General features: G+C 42.8%; 1 protein-coding gene across 1 annotated transcript; it reads left to right on the forward strand.

Annotated features, from left to right (window-relative positions):
• Positions 1-520: 520 nt before the first annotated feature.
• Positions 521-19,462, forward strand: COLEC10 (collectin sub-family member 10 (C-type lectin)). Its single transcript, XM_009575915.1, has 6 exons — positions 521-968; positions 12,502-12,573; positions 14,072-14,143; positions 16,151-16,204; positions 17,488-17,583; positions 19,071-19,462. The coding sequence occupies exons 1-6, from the start codon at positions 821-823 to the stop codon at positions 19,460-19,462; spliced, it is 834 nt and encodes a 277-aa protein (XP_009574210.1). The 5' UTR covers positions 521-820.
• Positions 19,463-19,757: the final 295 nt, after the last annotated feature.

The raw sequence follows: 19,757 nt of genomic DNA on the forward strand, positions 1-19,757 counted from the left end.
GTCTCTCCCAGTTAACAAGTAGAGGAGAAAGGTGGTATGGAAGGAGGTACTGCAGTCATTCAAGCTCATCCTACTCTGTGGCTTCAATCCTGAAGTCTGTCCTTCTGTACTGTCTACCAAAATAACCTGGGCTTGGAGCAACCATTGTGGAGCAATCTGTAAGCATAAAACCGTCATTTGTGGGTTTCTGGCTCAAACACCCATTGGTAACATCAATTTTTCATTTGCTACTCTGGGGGCTATGGGTACATGGCACCCAAAAGGTGTGAAATAGCACCAGTGACTTCCACCCACAGCAGACTGGCAGCTTGTCCATTGTCACTAACAGTCTCCTTGGAGGAAAGCTTTTGTGGAAAAGTCTCTCTATATGTTACATGGAGTCTGCATTACTCTTCCAGCACAAAACTAGCCACAAGTATCGTATAACCAATTAGTACTCACTTGCATACAATACCAAAGCCTTTTGTCTCTTGAGTAAGTGAAAAGCTGGGCATGAAGAGTCAGTGCCAAAAGGAAAAAAAAAGACAAAAGAGATATCCCCATACATTGAAGAAATTTTCCATGGCAAAAGCAGCTAAACATCTCACAGATAAGAGATAAATTGGAATAAACAGCTGTCAGTGTTAAATAAATATCCTGGATAATGTGCAGGACAGAAATAACTACAGCATCGTCAAACTCCTTTCTTCACTTTATTTAGCTGTTCTTGCATGTAGCTCCCAATCTTTGCACTGCTTCAGTTAGTGGAGCATTTATTTTTGAATCAGCTGCATTTGTTAAGACTGTAACAACGAAAGGCATTTCCTGAGAAGCTGTAAGGATGAGCAGCAAGAAAGAACAACAGCTAAGGAAATACGGGACCCTAGTAGTGTTTTTTATCTTCCAAGTTCAGATTTTTGGTTTTGATGTTGACAATCGACCTACAACAGATGTCTGCTCGACACACACAATTTTACCTGGACCAAAAGGTGAGGAATATCAGGTTGCTAATGCTGAGACCAGTACTGATAAAGGCTGATTTTTAAAAATAGAGACATGGAGGGCTCGTGGCATGGGCTGGGGATGAAAGATGTGAGTTATTGCGGACTGTACAAGCATCTAGAAAAGTGGAATTGTGATGGAGGGAAGTGATGAAGCAAGGAGATTTGAATTTGCTTTTCTTTAGTTTCAGGAACAGTGCCACATAGTCTCATATAAGTTAGAGGTGTCCTTTTGCATCTTTCTCCAACCACATAAATCTTCTTTTACTTGTTGTATTCATCACACAACCAGTACAGCTAGCAGCCATAAATTGAGTGACTTTGTCTAAAAGTAGGCACCTATTGTGAACTGTTAATGGTTCACTTTGCACCTATAGGTAGGGAGAGATATGCAATATTTAAAATGACTGAACTGTCATTATTTCCAAATGCTTACTTGTAAACACAGCTCTGCTGCATTCATCAGACCTGATTCAGCAGCTCCTGTTGAATTAAGCAGGACTTTGACTACAGATTTCAACAAGAACTAGATCAGCTCTGGCATGTGCAGTTCTTTTATCTTCAAAACGCTTTGCGAATATCTGAAACCAAATTTTCTATACTAACTTACTTTTTGTGTAACACAACTAATGTCAATGGAATTGCCTGGAGGGTATCTCAGACAAAAATTAGGTCCATGACGTACAAATCTATCTTGCGGTGACAGATCTAAAATATATATTCCACACCATGGCTATTACAGTTCGAACTATTGCTTTCTTTTTAGCAATTCATTGTATTCTTCTATAGGCTACAGACTGAGAGAAAAAAATGCAACTGATATAAATTTTAAAAAAGATTATAAGGTCAAAAGCACTGCTACAAACTCATTTGTTTTTATGATGGATTATTCAAATGCACGTTGCTTAAAGGACCATTTTTAATCAGCAAGTTAATTTCTTTATGATTACAATCCAAGCTTAAACTTTTGCTGCCACAGCATAAATGCAGAGAGATGTAATGATCCCCAAGGGAGCTAGTGGGAGTTTGTTTAGTTAATATCTGAATAATGGCAGGCTGGAGAACAAAATTTGACAGAATTGTGTTTAACAAGTCAGAAGGCTAATGAGGTGGTCTGGTAACAACGTGAGAGTAGCTGGGACTCCAGCTGGTTTCTGTGGTCTAGCTTGTATAGGGAGCATTTAAAGGTTAGATATTATGGTTCTTTGCAAGCGTGATACTGAGAAAGTCAGGATTTAGTCATTACCAGTCCTACTGCCTCCTGGCTGACACCAAGACACAAGAGGAGCCAAACAATATATTGGCACGGTCCTCACTACTACTTTAAAATTAGATTACCATGCCCAAGATCCATGATTGGTAAAAGGAATATAGAGTAAATTACCTCCAAATTACTGGATCACATCCATTGCAGGTTATCAAACACATTTTGCAGTCTTTGTGGTATGATCCCATAGACTAATTTCAGTTCCTACCAGATCTGAGCTCATCCAGGACAGTCACAAGTGGCTCTCAATAGTACTGGCTGTTTTGACTGCCAGTCAGCTGGGCAATTAAATACTGAGCAGGCTGGGTGTGTGAACTACCCTGTTACTCCTCAGGCATCCCTTGTAGTCAAGGATGAAGCATGCTGACCTAATATGGCAGAAGAAAGTCTGCCCTGCTGCCAGTTTTCCTCTGTCCATCTTATGCACATGGACTCAGAGCACATGATCCCCAGCCTAAGACCATACCACAGCCACAGGCAACACTTTGCTGCTCAAACTTTAACCCTGACAATGGACAAGCCTTTGACTTTTGTTGCTGCAAGTTTTACTCTCTGTACTACATCCATTGTGCCCCTTTGTCTGCCATTCTCCCAAAAATGGGTTTTAACCCACCCTGCACAAGTTTCACCTCCTCACCCCCATCTGCTCAGCATCTTCGGCTACAGTCGAACACAGTAGTGCTCCCACAAGACGGCACAGTATGTTGGCCAGCTTTTTCTACCACCACAGGTCAGATTCCTGTTGTGGCAACTTCCTCCTTCCATATGAACATGGGAGTGTCTAATGGGCCAAAGCACCTAGAAGTGCAAGGAATGAAAAGGTATTCAATAGCTGTAAGTCTTCCTGCACTGTCCCACCTCACCTATCCCAGTGCAAGGCACAAATTGTCTTGTAGGCTAGATCCAGTCTGTGGGCTACAAGTGGGATGGTCCCTGCTGCTATGCAGCAGCAATACTGCTGTTCCCATCACACAGCACAACGGAGAGGAGAAAGCTGAGGAAGAAGTGAGGTTGTCTGGAGAGGCTCAGAACTTATAACCCTTTATTTCTTGCACTGTTGGACGCTGCATTACTCATTTCATTATCTAGGCATTCACAGTTGCTACAGGAGCAAGCACCCGACCTCTCCGCATGCTTGCCCTGAAAATCACCTGTTCAAAAAGGGTCATTAGTGTTGTGAAAATTGTCCACTTCTTGTACAAGCCACGTGTAACTTGTCCAAGTTAATTTGTGCAAGCCAAATTCTTCCCCCTCAAAAATATACTCTTTGTTATGCTCATACATGAGATGTCACAAGAGAAGTATGATACGAGTGATGGGATGAAAAGAAAGGGTAATTCCAGGCTGATTATCAGGAAAGTCTTCAAACCAGTTGGGACAGTCCCACCAGCTCCCAAAAAGCATGAGGCAAAACCAGAGGCCTTTGTGTATAACACAAAGAGCTAGAAAATACTCTGGAAAGATGCCGCCTCCCAGGAACGGAAGGAATGCAGTAAATGTCCTGTAAGCCTTTTGCACTTTCTGTTGCAATGATAGAAGTCAGTCTGAATTAAACTGCTCAGCATTAGAAACAAATAGGAGTTTAAGTCTGACCTCTGGTGGTTCTGCGTGATGCAAACCAGGCGCCTTGCAATCCCCTCCATCTATCTGCTGCTTTTCCATCGCTGGTGCAAGCAAATGGAAGTTGAAGTCTGTTTGTAAAGAATTATGCAAAGAAATTTTCTAAATAGGCACTCCAGAAAAAGGGAAAAAAAGAATAAGAGAAAAGTAAAAGCTGGCACTCCTCTCCCAGTTTCCTTTTCTAGGCAATGCTCATGTCTCTTCTCAAAAAGAGTGGATTCTTTTTAATGAACATAGTCCTAGTGCAAGGGCTGTCTTGTTCTGCCTTCCTGAAAATGGTTTTAAGGTACACAGCAAGCTGGCTTATATAGCAGTTAAAAATAGAAACGTGTGAGGCATTTTCTAGGACCCTTATTGAAATACCCTAGGAAACCAAAAAAGAAAAAAGTATGGGCTTTGGATCAAAACAGATTTTCAGTATTTGTAACTAGTGATTTTTGGTGTTTGACCAGAGTTGTTTAGGAACAACTTGGTCTTAGCTGGACTGCTTTGGCACAGAACCTCTGAAAACTTACATTAGGTAACGCTGAACCACAGCTGAGTAACTAGGGCAGTAAAGGCCAAGTTCTGTACTCCATCGACTTCTTGCGTCCAAACAGAATCAGATCAAGTATAAACAAAACAACGAATTTCCCAGAGCAGCCAAGTGCTTGGCCTAGCAAAATTAGTCATGGCCCTGTCGTCTACTTTCCACCCTTCCAAGCCTGGAAGCAGGCTGGCTGTTGCTGCTGCTGAGGGAGGAACTGGGTCTGTGGGGAGGCAGCTGCTAGTGCGGTGAGAGCAAAAGGACCAGTTGTTGGTCCATGCCGTGGCAGCAACAGGAACACCAGGCTCTGCTCCCCTGGGCTTTGCCTTCGACCGGTGTCCCAGCTCTGTCCTTTCTTCTAGCCTGTTTTCACCTGGAGACTGCAAGCTCAGTTTTGTCTAACCTGCAAAGGAAGTTTTAAGTGGGCTGTTGACACAGATGAGATGGGATCTGACCTGGTCTGAGTAAATCAATAAGCAAAAACATGAGGGCAGAAGTAAGCAGAGGGCCCAAAACTTTGACTCCTAAACTCCCATTAAAAGCATAAGCATGGGGAGAAGACGACTGGGGCGGGGGCTGGCTCTGCAGAAGCTGATTTCATGTGGATTCGTGGAAGCTCAGTGTTTTGGAAGACTGGCTCTAGATCTTGCTATCTGTCCCAGGTCTCAGCTCATTTCCTTTGAAATCCAGACACAGGAACTTCAAAGGTCTTGAATCAGATCCAGGTTGAGAAACTGGAATGAGATGAAATCTGAAGAATATAGGGATTTTCCCATAGCAATTTAGCTGTAAAGCATTTCCTTATTATTATTTCTGACAAATGATGCTTATAAACTCTATGACATTGGCTGGCGCTTCAAAATAGCATTTACTGTGGTCTCCAGTATAGCTGTCCATCTCTCAGCTTTCATTGTGCTTACGCAATTCCACTCCTGGAAAATCTCAAACCCTCTCAGAAACCAGATATGCTGCTACCCACATTTCTTTCTGAAAATATAAAATGCCTTACCACATCCTATAGGCTGTTCAAACCTGTAACCAAACTTCCCTCTTAGCGCCTCACATTTTATCTGAAGAGCCCTTTAATTTCAACACATAATTCTATTTTTCATGTCTTTTAGACTTCTTCATTTTAGGGTACGTTAAGTTTCTGAAGTTTATCACCCTGAGCTACAAACCATGTATGTGGGGACTTAAGATACAAAAATTCAAAAGATATTGGGTCTGTATTTCTTACCAATGTCCATCTGATTCCTCACAGAAGCCACCTCAATCCATGGGTCTCTGAGATCATGTCAGAATGGCAGAGGAACAGGCTGGGAAAATTAAATTCGGCAGACCAAGTGAAAAGAGAATCGAGAATAATTTAAATTACTTCTGTGTTATTAAAAAAAAAAGTATGTCCCAGTCATGCACAAAGGCCCACACTTTCAAATAATACAAGTCAGCAGAGCTTCATTGAGCCTGCTGAAGGCTTGGGTCTGGCTCATGCAGTGCAATAGAAGAGGGTATTTCGACTGAAGTCAATGGACGTTTGTAAGTGGGAAGTGGAAAAGTGAGGAGAGAATCCAGTTTATTCTTGAAGATTCTTTCCATTTCACCAGGGAAGGTGACTGGGTCCCTGTTGCGTAATATGGAGCTGGGTGAAAAAAGACAACGTGTCCAAGAAGTTGTGAGCAAAATGTTTTCTTTCTCACAGTACAAACTGTGGAGTCCTTTGTGTTCCTGCAGGACACCTGGGAGAGTGGCTATGGGTGCAGTTGCACACTACAGCTGCAGTCTGTCAGGTTTTTTGCCAAAAGGGGAGGCCCAACATCTTTTTCATCTCCTACTCTGACCATGTCGTCCTACCTTCACCTTGTACTGGCTCAGCTGTTTCCTCATCAGACTTTTCACTGAGCTGATTCAGCTCACTTACTAAAAACGTGTATTATTTGCCTTATTGATATTCCTCTGTTTAGTGAGTTGAATTCCTTCAACACAGGGTCAGAAGAGTGCTCAACATCGGGCAGAGGGGAAGGAGGTGTGCGGGTAGGCGCTGGGGGCTGAAGGGAAGAGGAAGGACAGGGAAGAGGACATCGTGTCAGGTAGGCAGATGATGTCAAGAAATCCTGTCCTCACTAGCCATATATAGCTTGAAAGCAAGAATCCCCACTGCTACGGGAAATTTGCTAAGGATCTAAAAGACACTGAAAGTGAAATTAGAGGAAATCTTGAGGCTTTCCATTGACGTAGTTGTGACGTGCTCACACGCTAGAAAGATAAACTGGGCTGTATTTGCTTATTTCTTGGAGTCTGCGACTCCCTCTGGTGGCAAAACCTCTCAATAGGGACTGTGCATGCGCAAGTGCTGCAAAGGTTCACCACGCTCAGGGGCACTCAGTGTCCTTACGCTGCAGAGCTAATCCTGTGACTATCTCCAAGGCTCTTCCAGGAGGGCAAGGCATTCAGTTGCTGCTGGAGGAGTCTCAAAGCTTCAGAATTATGCACGTGTCCTTATCCCTTTAGTTTAAAACCCAGGACAGGCAGAATCACCTGTACTCTTCACACTGTCTGTGGAGGTGGGGAGGCTCCCTACGCCACCTCAGGTGGAACTAAGAGCATGAGACATGGAGCTCAGCAGAACTGTGTCGTGCATGATCAAAGGGTAAAACCGCATAACAGATTCCGTACAAAGCCTTTGTGGTGGGACATTGGCTATGCCTAAGAATGCTAAATGCATCCAAGGCGAGCAGTGCAAAGCATCTCTGTGCATACTAATGAAGATTAACTATCCTTCCCCCCCTCACAGCAAATCAGTCATGCCCCCAGGGCTTCTCAAGGACTTTTTGGCTGGTGGTGGGCTTTTTTCAATTCAGAGTATCTGATGTAGGAGGACAACTGTGTTGTAGCCCAGCGTAAGTGGTGTTTCTATCATTTGAAAGGGTGGGTATGACCTGGAGTGTGGAGGAAGGTATATGGGACTGTGGTGTATGTTAAATCCACAGGGGTACTGGTAAAGTACAGAGTATAGGGAGCTAAACTTGGGACAGTCCCACCCGTACTGTCTGTTGGGAAGGGTCTTTGCCCTTCTATTGCTTCAGATGAAACAATTTAATTGATTCACTGCAAAAGAGAAGCTTAGAGAGCATTAACATTTCTGCAGTATTTTTGGTCAGGAGACAGGAATTGGGGCTGACCTGAGGCCATGACTTGCCAGCACACCTGGTGAAGTGTCTCAGCAAAACCCTGTGTGGACCCAGGGAGTCTCTCAGCAGAGCTCCGAGTGAAAAGGCTGGACGCTGCGTGCTCCCAGAGAAACACGTGCATAAGCCCAGCTAGGAGTCTCATCCCAGCTTTAGCCTTTAGGCATCCTGAAGACATCCTCTCACCCTGATGCAGGGCTGCCTCTGTAGGTAAGTGTGGGCTCCGTAATCCCCAGGGATTACACCCTGACTTCTCCAAGAACCAGAGTCAGCCCTTGATGACCAGACTTGGAGAGTCACTAAACATACGTGAACAATTTAACCTGAAAACTTCCTCCATTCGTGAATACAAACCAGATAAATTGCCTACAAAAGATTCAGCAGGGAAATCTAAGTCACTTGAAGGTAGGTAAATTCTTGCTAATTAAATTCTTACCAAATGCAACCTCTCAAAACTGTGTTATTCAGTGAAACCCCTAAAAAGGCAGAGCCCCTTTCAACTGCTTAAAAATCCTGCTGATTATTAGACCTTCAGCATTTTCCTGAGCTTGTTTATAGGAGAAGGAAGGACTGGGGTTCCCTGTCAATTACAATTAAAATTTTCTAATGGCTGCAAAAGTAATTTACTGCTTATGGCTTCTGCTTTCCTTCTGTCTCGCACAGTCCCAAGCAGTTAGAGTCTAGTAATTTATTGTTCCATGTGTTCACTTAAATAGTCTGGTATTTTAGATCTGTGACACAGAAGCAGTGAATCAGCTTAAGGGAATACTAACAAGGTTGAGAAATGGTCTTGCTTCAGCTGCTGGCTCCAAGTGCTTCACCCATGCTTCAAATGCCAGTGCAGTGCATTATCTGACATCCTTGCAACCATAGTTTTAAGGTGACAATCCGCTAATTAGAATAAAACTCAACATGACACTTCCCCAAGTGTAAAGCAACACAAAGGAGAGGTTAACCTCCAGGTATAGACTACAAGCATATGAGGTCAAGGATCAGAGGGGTTTTTTTTCTGTAAGAAAATTCATGTTGCACAGAGCACAGTAGTACAAGATTCAAAAACCCAGTCTAGAGTACTGGCAGGATTTAGATATTTTTTTCTAGCAGATTACAAAAAAGTGGCTAATACAGTGGGATGGCCTGCCCACATGAAGTCCCAGAGGAAAGGGAGAGATACTTACTATAAATGAGAGACAAAGCCAACTCAATCCCTGCCCAAAACAAAGTCAACCAACCTCTCACAATCCCTCCTACCTGGTTGCAAATCATAGCGAGACCACAAGGGGGAAGCATAACCCAATAGTTCATGTTGCTTGCCAAAACTTGAGATCACTGCACACAACAGCTAAAGAGGGACACAATACATTTATAATTATAACACCATATTATGAAGCACTGAGCTTAATCCAGTCTTAAATTAACAATGAGGTCGTACCACTAATTAATACTGTTTGCTTCTACCCTTGCTTTGTAATGGCCTACCCATTCTCAGATGCAATATGGGGAGCAAAGCAGGATTTCCCTCCTTTACAGACAGGCAAATTGTTATTCTTCCAATTTTCCTACGTAAGGAAACTAAGGCAGAGTGTGGTAGGCTGCTTTACGCCAAGATGAAACATGTGATAGACCTTACTTCCCTCTCCCTTAGGCTTTTAGAGGGCTTGAGCAAAAATTGGGACTACACAAGGTGTTAGCAATAAAAGTTGAGATGTTCCCTAATCTCTCAAAATCTCCAGAACAAACTTTCCCACGCCTTCTATCCCTTTCATCTGTCAGCTCTCAGTCTGATGGCCCATACAGGGCAACCTAGCTTCATCTCCAGCAGCCCCATGTGGGAAAAGCTTCCTACAAAGTCTCTCAGAAAAAAACATCGCAGCTTTTAGTGGCTCCAAATGTTGAAACTGAGATTGGAATAAAACACCTTCAGAAAGTAATCACAGCTTCTCCACTGGTATATTGACTTTCTTTCCTGGGCTCTATTTCTAAGATTAACTGTGTAAGCAATGTTTCTTACCAAAAAAACCCCATCCTTCTTGCACAGAGGTCTTCCTTCTGCAGCAAACAACAGTCTCTCTAGAGCCTTTAACCCAATAGAGCAGTCTGCAAGCCACAGGGAATGTAACTAGTTGGCCTGAAAGAGGTGATGAGGACTGCCAGGGTGACAAGCTCTGGTTTGGAAGGTCAGCAGGACCCTGGCTTGCTCTCCTGCGCGACACAGGCCAAAGAAACTCCCTCAGCAGTTTCTACACCAGACCCAGAGTTAAAGCATATCTTACACAAAGGAATTCATTGCACAGGGAAAGCCTGGACATGAAAAGCCTCCTATGTCTCCCTCCCCTGCTGGAGAGTGCAGTCCATTGTTAAATATCCCCATGTTGCATTTCTAGTCAGGACTCATCCAGCTTTTCCAGCCTTTTAATCACACCCTGCTTCCTTTCTGTTATCACACATTTCTCCCCTGTACGGGTTTGCAGACCGTGATCAGATCAGCTCTTAACCTTCTCCTGGAATTTCATTTCACAAGCCCTTTGTCAGCCTCTGGGAATCTTTTCTGAATTTCTGAACTACTAAGAAGTGACTTTTACACTTTTCTCAAGGGTCTCATAGATGGGTTTGGAAAGGACAATTTCTTGGTTTCCCTGTTGTAAATGTTGTTAGCACTGAGGTCAACAGCAAAATTAAACTGTACATTCTCTGGCTCTGCTGTTTGATGATCAGTAGACAAGAACACAGAAGCAGGCATCCTTCCATCAGCTCCAAGCTCAGATCCACAGCTTCAGCTGGATACTTAAGGAGCTTGGCTTCTGGAAATATACACTGACTTTTCCAGCATTTTTAAGAATCAGTGAAAATAGAGATGTTTAAAATTTCTGTTGCTGACTGCTTATAGCCTTTTCCCTTCCTACTTTATCCTGTAGCAGCTGGTGTTAAAAACAAAGCGCCCGAGTGAGCCAGCACACTCACCACGTTACGTTTCCTCCTTGTCCATCCCTCTAGCAAATGCTTCCTCCCTCCAACATGGACTGAAGTTCAGCCCTTTATCTTCCTTGGACCACTGACCATCCCCCCCAAAGGGCATCCTGACCAACAGGGTGAGTCTGCTCTCTACAAGAGAGTCCCAACACTGAAGTTGGTTTTGGCATACAGGGACAGACTCAGCCCAGTCCATGTAACTGACATGGAAAGGAACCAAACAGCTAATACTGCATTTTATATGCTGGAATTAATATGCACCACTTCTCATCTGTCATCACCCCATAGAACAGCCCACGATATGCTACCTATGGCTACAGAAGTAGGAGAAGGTAAATCAGGAATGAACGGGCAGTATTTTTCAGAAAATAAGAATGAGATCCAATGAAACAATCAGTCTGAAAGCAACCATGGGAAGCTACTTTCTCCCTCAGCATATATTTAAATCATTGACCTCTTTGCCACAGGATATTATAGCAGCCAAAAATATAAATGGGCTTAAGAGGCACAGGACTAATCTGTGCAAGGAAGAATCACTAGTGGCTGTTCACGAGTGGTCTGGATGCAGTGCTTGGCTCAGGCAAGCCCTTTAAACCACTGCTCATGGGAGGCTGGAAGTGGCTGCCTGGGTCATGGTCACCCTCAGCACACCCAGTTCCCTGAACACCTTCTGCCAGGGCTGGAGGCACCACCCTCAGCAAGACAGGTTATTGGTCTTGTCACATAGTGCTGTTCTGTCCTCACTTCTCTTTTGCTGACATCCAGACAGACTTCCCTCCCTTGGGTACTCCGTATGCTGAACTGCAGCCTCTTCTCCTCTTCTGGGCTGCAGGCATAGACACAACTGGCTGCCACTCAAACGTGAGACCCTGGCTTGGCCAAGAGACTGTGGCACTTCTTCCCACCGCTCAGCAAGGCTTATTGCAGACAAGGGTAAGGAACAGGGCGAGAAGCTTTGGAAGGCTGTCTGTATTCAGTGCTGGTTGTTTGGTGCAAAGGGGTGCAGGGGTTGTCCCCCCTCAGCATTTGTACAAAAAAAAAAGAGGAAAGATGTTCTTGGGATTTGGCTCAAAACTAAGAAGTAGAAGATAAGAAAATCAGCTCCAGTTGTGCCTCCAATTTCCTGCATAATGTGAAGCGAAATTGTATGCTACCTAAGGAAGGAGATAACATTTCTTTCCTACTAACTGCTCTCTTGCTCCTTTAGACTGTAAGCTGCTCAGTGAGAGACTGTCTCTCACAATAGTAAGAGTACTTACACAGTACTATACAGGAACCTGTGTAATAGGGTCTTGAGCTCATTTGGAGAAATCTCTGCTCTACTGTAGTAAATGCAATGATTTTACCTCTTACAGATACTCTGTGTATGACATTTTCAAAATAAAGCATAGGAGTTATTGCAAAACACGTTTCTTACATCAACATATAAATGTCACCTGTCAAAAACCGAAGGAAGACTTCTGCCATACTAAGTGCTAAGGGCTATGTTAAGATCTGTTTCAACATATTTACATTCCTCCCATTCCAAAAGCATCTACATACCTTCAACACAGAGTCACTACAAACAGTCACCAGGAACAATTAATAAATTCCTATTGCCTCCCCTGGGAGTTCTTCCGTGTGTGTACAGGTTTCCCAACAGAGAAAGATTGGCTTGTTTATCTGCTTTATAGCTAATAGGGCTTAAAGAGTAGGACTAGAAATTGGTGTTGTATAATTCTCATGTTGGAATTTTTTTCCTCAAAAGGGAAAGTTTTTAGCTTTTCCTAATGACGGTCATATTCATCAGCTCTTCTCTGGAAATTTATCCCATGGCTACCGTGCCTTCAATGTGAAATAAAAAGAAAGTAGTAGAAAAAAAACCTGTGAACTTTATTTTCTGAGGATGTATAGTTGCATTTACTGCACTGAGAGAAATGTACCATGATGCTTTATTTTCTGTTTTTTTGGAAGGGGATGAAGGTGAAAAAGGAGATAGAGGAGAAGTGGGCAAACAAGGAAAGGTTGGACCAAAAGGACCAAAAGGTATTTATGTTTGTTGGCTATTTCTGGTATATGAATATCATTATACACAACTGTACTGGTGCCTATGATCAATGATGTTTAATGCTTTTCATTCCTGTTGCACCAGTGGATTTCACAATCCTGTCAAACATTAATCAGTGAACCAAACAATACTCAGAGAGCTTGGTGCAATTCCTACCGATACATAAGATAGCTATATATGGCAACAAATTTAAAGAGTCATGTAATAAACCAGTACATTTACTGCTGCTCTTCCAAGTGGCTGTCATGAGTGCAATCCAGAAGACCCAGATCATATGTATAATCATTACCCAGATCATATGTATAACCAGAAAGATTATTGTTCTCTTACTGAAATGATCCTTTAGTTGAAACTGAATTTTGAGAGTTATTTCCTAGTAATACATGAGGATGCTCAACAAAATTCGGTCTCATTTGTCCCTATCTTGCAGAAAAGCAAACGGAGTCATACACAAAGTTCCTCTGATCAAACAGCATCTGAGCCGAGAACAAGGAGTCGCAGATGTCTCAGGACTCGGCTCTATTAAACATATCCCATATCCACAGTGTGAGCGAGGCAGAGCATTCGGAGGCACCAGATGTGATGGTGTCAGCCTTGTTTGCATACTCTAATTCAAAAGCTTAATTTTTCATTAGAGTTTAATGATAATGCATATCCATGGTCTTTCTTCCTTGACAGTGGTTTAAGACTAATCACGAAAGTTTTTACTTTTATAGAAACTTTAAAATCACCCTGTTATTATTGTTACAATAAAAAAAACTTTTCCATTTTTAAATGCATTCATATGACTTTGCTTCTTATCTTAAAAAGAAGATCAGGTAAGATACAAGGGAATCAGGTAACCAACCATTTACAAAGCATCTTAGTGAGGTTAAATTCAGTGTGCAAACTGAGATTCCCTAAATTGGGCTCTCATCATTAGCCAGATACTTTAGAACTGAAACTATTAATCAATTAAAAAGGCATCCATTATTTTGGTGCTCTGAAGACTGGGAAAGCACATCCAGCAAAACTAGTAGCTCCCTATTTGCAGTTCTGCTTTGGGAAGGATTCCCAGCAAAGCTGCGAGGACTTTACCTCAAGGAAGAAGGAAATGCTTTTGTCTGGGGTGGAGAAAAAGAAACCCCAAATAAAACCTGCTGTTGGCCTGGTTTGGCTGTGAAGTGAAAATCAATAGTTGAATACCCATTAGCAGTTTTAGTCTGTATTTTCTGTAAGAAAAAAAGACGTTTCTGGGCATTTGAACAGGCACTTCTACTAATGGGCCTTGCAATGTCCTACTGTTGTATCCTACGGTGGCAGAGATCTGCGCTGTCCTCCTCCAGCCATCCTCGGGGCTTCACTCATTTCAACTTTGCCACACACGTGGACTGGCCACGCTCAGGAAAAATAGCAGCAGTAGAGACCTAAATAGTGCCTTGGGAAAGAAATGACAGAAACCATCCATACTCTTTTCCTCTTTATTTCTTCGCTTAGGAAACAAAGGACCTGTGGGGGATGTTGGTGACCAGGGAATGCTTGGGAAAATTGGTCCAATTGGTGGAAAGGGTAAGCTCTGGTCTGGGAATTTTCTTGTTTTTTCCCTCAAGGTAAATATGTGTTTTGTGAGAGTTCCAGGTATGGAGTAATATCAAATAATGGCTGTGACCAATGCTCTCCAAATAAAGTTGTGCATAAAGATTGGTGATGAGAGCTAACTGAGATATTCTTGTTTTATTTCCCACGTGCAATATATCCAACTTACTTGGCTAAAATAATTTGCTTTATGAGTTAAGACATCAATCCTCTCTGATGGTAAAAGAGGAAGGGAGAAATCCGGCCCTTGTGAAGTAAATCCTCTGAACGCTCTAAAAGAGAAAACCAAATTTGTGCCTCTGCTTTGGACGCTGAAGGCCTACGTTGATATTCTGCTGCTGCTCAGGATGCCACACCTTGTCACCTGCACTGCTGTGGGACACGTGAGCAAGCAATACACGGGACAGCTCGGTAAGGAAAGGATTTTAGGAGTTTTAAGAAAGCACCCACGTAACCAGGGACGACAACTACTTGCATCAAGGTAGACTCCAAGTCTACCTGGACAATAATTTCATGAAATTATACTCTAGCTGTCTGAGAAGAGGCTCAGACATTCCTTTCTGGTATTCCTAAAGAACTTTAGAAGAAATATTACTTCTGCCACAAGAAGACCTGCCTTGAAAGCTGACTAGAGACTCCACCATCCCCATGGGAACTCTGTGGTCTTTAACCAGCGCATCAACCCAGGCACACGGGTGAGTGGGTGGAACAATCTCTCTGGGGAGCTTCTCAAGCCAGTGTTTTTAATAAGCCTTTGATGGCCTCTAGCCAGCCTCAGTATCAGAAAAGAACAAAAGAATTTGGCCTGAGGGACTAATTTTCAGAAGTACCTAGACAACTGAAAACACAGATAGTTATCTCCTGAGATGCCTTCAATTACCAAAAGAGACTAGAATTTAAGAATCCCACAAATTGCTTATCTTTACCTGTAAGTATACCAATGCTCTGAGCCTTTAAATCAAGCTCTCTCTCAACCTGAATGTACAATTTATTGTCCCCTTCTAGTTTTTTCTCATTCTTTATTTGCAGAAGCAAAGGTCACTAAGTCACTGTTTAAATCTACCATTAAACATTCAAGTTCTTAATAAAGCAACACTGAAACTTCAGCTTGTAAGTGTGCAGTGTCAAGCAATGCTAATTAAAATGACAGCCAACTCCTAATTTCTTCAAAAAACCACAACCATAGAAAGGAAAAAGCACATCAAAACAAGCACATATCAACAAGGCACAGCAAGCATTAGTATTTTTTGACCTCTGAAGGTTTTAATTCATAAAAGAGGAGCTGACATGAATTTCAGGTAAAGTCCAGCTGTTCCTGATGCAAATTACAGCTGAGATTTTTTAAAAAGCTAGTCACCTCCACTGATATAGTAGCACAACATTTGGAAAAATATTTCTATCATTTTTATGATTTACAGAAGAAGAGGAAAGCAGTTGGATGAAAATAAATCACATTTCCATGAACTGTATAGGAAATGAAAGACTGCTCCTTACTGACCTCATTTCATGCAGGGGCTAAGTGCTGCCCGCACACGTCATCTGTGGCACACATTAATTCAGTGGCTTAGTGCACATCAGCCTCATCTAGTGCCTCATCCCATCATGGACCTACTGAACCCAGGGAAGGGCTCTGTCGTGCAAGGCAACAAGAGAACCCAGGTCTCACCTCTCACAGATTTCTTGAGTGCTTTCAGCCTCTCAGGATCATTTTGCAGTTTATATTTAAAGTAAGTGGTACCAGGAACCAGCAGCACACAAGATGCCTGTGTTATCAGTGAGTTAGCTATTAAAGGGTTCTCCTTATTTCCATACACCAGAATTAATCATGGTTTGTTTGACTTGGCACATCTGCCAGTACAGTACATCAGGGCTTCCTATCAGAAGCATACCGTTAATATATTATTAAAGAGGTTTTCCAAACACACTCTCCTGACATGTGCACTGTCTGAGATCTGAGAATATGTTTTCCTCTTTGTTCAGGTGACAAAGGAGCCAAAGGCTTATCGGGGGTTTCTGGAAAAAAGGGAAAAGCAGGTATGCTATGCATCCTTCTCTGCAGAATGGTCAAGTCTGCTGGGTCTTTGATTTCAGGGTTGGTTTGTCTGGAGTTTCATAACATTTTGAGGCCCATGGAAAAATTTGAGGATAGATGAAATGAACAGGACAAGACTGAAGAAGTTTTGTTTAGCAAAATGAAGGCTTGGGTAGGGACATGACTGATGCCTACAAATACACTAACATACACAAAATATGGAGAAGAGTTACGTACATTAATGGGCAATGTTTGGTATTATAAAAACCAACGCATAGACAGGCTAGCAGTACATTTATACTGGAAACTAGAAGAAAGTTTCTGAATACCAAAGGAATGAAGTCCCTTAAGAGTTTCCTAATAGGAGCATGGGGATGAAAAAATAAGTGATTTTAGATAGAGCATAATCTGTTGTCAAAGGAATGCAATGCATTTGCTTACAGGAGGAGAATTTGGATCTGATGACCCAGAAGTTCTTCTCAGTCCTAATAAGCTTGAATGTTTTCCCACCTTGAATGTATAGCTGTGTTCATTTTTAAGACATTTCATATACAGTGCCAGTTTGGTCCTTAATGGGGAACTATCAGCAACTTATTTTCTTCCTGAGAATAACAGAGGAACAAACAAAACCTATACCAAGCCAAATTTCAGTTTACCAACAAAAATATAACTGACACTTCAGTGCTTGAAAGTTATTGATTATTTGAGTTGGTATCGACTATTACTGCTGTACCACAGCTGCATGCAGCAATTCACTAACATAGTCTTTCTACCAAAGTTTTGCCAATCCCACCTCTATGCATACTCACAAAACTCCTTCACTGAGAAAGCAGCAGTTCCCCATTTCATGGATGATGTTGTTTCTATTAGAAGGCCAGGGAACCTGTGCTGTTTACAAATACAAAGGTAGACCTTTGGCATTCAGATGTAACGCTGTAGTGATCACCATGACAAGCCACAACTCTGCAGCTAGATGGAATCAATAATGAGAGGGGCAGAGAATGTGTAAATCCCACACTGGGATGGGTGGAAAGAAGATGCAAACTCTTCTATCCGTGTTTTTAAAAGTAGGGATTCTTAAGCCAGTTAGCAAGGGAGTGTACAGAGCCAAAATATTAAGCGCTTTGATGAACAGAAGTATGGCCAGTGGGATAGGGTGAGACTGGCTCTCCACAAGTGAAGGCCAACCCTTCAGAAGGCTTGGAAGTGGGCTACAGACGACCCTCCACGCACACACACAAATGCTTCTAAACAGATATATCCTCTATCCTTTGTATTGCATCAGGCACGGTCTGTGACTGTGGAAGATACCGCAGAGTTGTTGGACAACTGAATATCAATGTTGCTCGTCTTAACACATCCATCAAGTTTGTAAAGAATGGTAAGGACCCTTATGTATTTGATGTGATTTATTTGGCTCCTATAATATTTATCATTGCTATTCTTCTACCATTGCTGCTCTATGGCAGCATCCATAGATGACCCAGAGAGAGGGACCCACTGTGTGAGGCTCTCTGAAAATATGCAGAAAAAGAGACAGTTTTACAGCTGTAAGGATATAAGCAACAGATGACTAAAAGCAAAAGCAATACAGAAATTATCAACAGCACAACAGAAAGAATCATGAAGGGCACAAGGCACGGCTCGCTAACTGCCTCTGCACTGTCAGTCTGCTCAGGCTCAGCGGCCACTCAGGCAATGAAAGGAAAAAGTTTGTGCCAATCTGCTCCAGAGGCAGGAAAAGCAATAGGAACCTCTTCATCTTTCTGTTGCACACAAAGGCTGCAGACACGGTACTCCTAGTGCTTCCCTCAGTGCAAGCATCATTTTCTTGTAATAAGGGACCAACACTCAAAAACCTGGGTTTTAAGAAGGCACGTTTGCAGGCAGCACTGTCAGGTGGACAGTGCAAACTGCCCCCACTGAAAGGAGAGAAGAGCATTTCCTGGCATAGCAGAGATTTTGAGAAGGCTCCACCACTGCTTCTAGGACTAGGTCTGTATCAGTAAATTAAATGTGTTTCAGACTGTTCTCTGGCACTGTGGGCAACCAGCACAGAACAGCACTCATCTATATTATTAAATCCTACAAAACTGAATGCCATATTATCAGGAGTATCCCTCTACTAACTCCTAAACTGTGCCTGGGGTAACTCCTGAATTGTTTGGGAGAGTGTTAGTTGCCCCAGGCCAAAGCTCTGCTCAGGACCATTCCAGCAATCCATCAGCAGGGACAATCAACTTCCAGCTGCCCAGGCATGCTCCTTGGCACTGTTTAATTCACTAGGATATACACTGGTTGAGAAGTTTGCCTTTTAAAGCTGCTGAGCAGCCACAGTTTTCTTCCTAGCCAATCCACTTAGGGGCTACAGCAGCTCTGAATATCAGGCTGTATTTAAAATGTCTTATTTTAGCAGTCACATTGATTTTCCTCTGCATGGAAAGGGCCTGAAAAGCTACCTATACCCCCCTGTTTCTATCACAGAGCGCTCTTTCATAATCTGTATTCAAAAACATGCAAAGCAACAGGGGTGATCCAGAGTTACATTGCTGTTTGACCATTTAGCATGTCTTAATGTGATTAGTACTAGATATCTGTGAAGTAAAACTTAAGTGTCACAGGAGACACATGCCAATCAGGACTGAATAATTCTTGTCCTAACATGTGCAAGGTGCTTGTCAGTCCCATTAGTAGCATCAGTCTCTGATCATGTCCTCATCGTCCATCACAAATTCAGTGGTGGGAATACTCTTCCTGCCTCCCTTTTATTAATTCTAATCTAAAAATCATCTCATTGTCATATTGGAACAGAAGCACCTTCAATATCTGTTGGCATGCCATTAAGCAATTTTTTCCCCCCCTTTAAAGTTATAGCAGGTATCAGGGAGACAGACGAGAAATTCTATTACATCGTGAAAGAAGAGAAGAATTACAGAGAAGCCTTGATCCACTGCAGGAACAGAGGAGGAACACTGGCCATGCCTAAAGATGAGGCAACCAACACCTTGATTGCTGACTACATCTCCAACAGCGGCTTCTTCCGAGCCTTCATTGGGCTGAACGACATGGAAAAAGAAGGACAGTTTCTGTATGCAGACAACAGCCCACTGCAGAACTACAGTAACTGGAAGGAAGGGGAGCCTCACGACCCAGCTGGCCGCGAGGACTGTGTGGAAATGCTCAGCACAGGAGAGTGGAACGACTCCGAGTGCCAAGTCACCATCTACTTCGTCTGTGAATTCCTCAAGAAGAAGAAATAAAAGTGCCGCAGAATGTGCCTGGCACCTGCTGTACATACAATAACCCCTCTTCATTCATCCACTGTAGGGAGAGCAGTCAACCAGGGATAGGGCTCAATCCAGCCTTCACCTCCCTGGGTTAAGCAAGAGCAAGTACTGTTAAGATGGCAGTGACCATAAAGTCAGCACAGGTCCAGGTCTGCAGGGGGCATCCAGCCAGTTGTGAATTTTTATTTCATTTCTATATGCCGTTTATAGGGTGGGCATTTCTATGTGTAATTTAGGGGCAAATTTAGAGCACGCAGAGGTGAATATG

The sequence above is a fragment of the Fulmarus glacialis genome, unplaced genomic scaffold (genome assembly GCF_000690835.1).
Source record: "Fulmarus glacialis isolate BGI_N327 unplaced genomic scaffold, ASM69083v1 scaffold41624, whole genome shotgun sequence".
NCBI lineage: Eukaryota > Metazoa > Chordata > Aves > Procellariiformes > Procellariidae > Fulmarus > Fulmarus glacialis.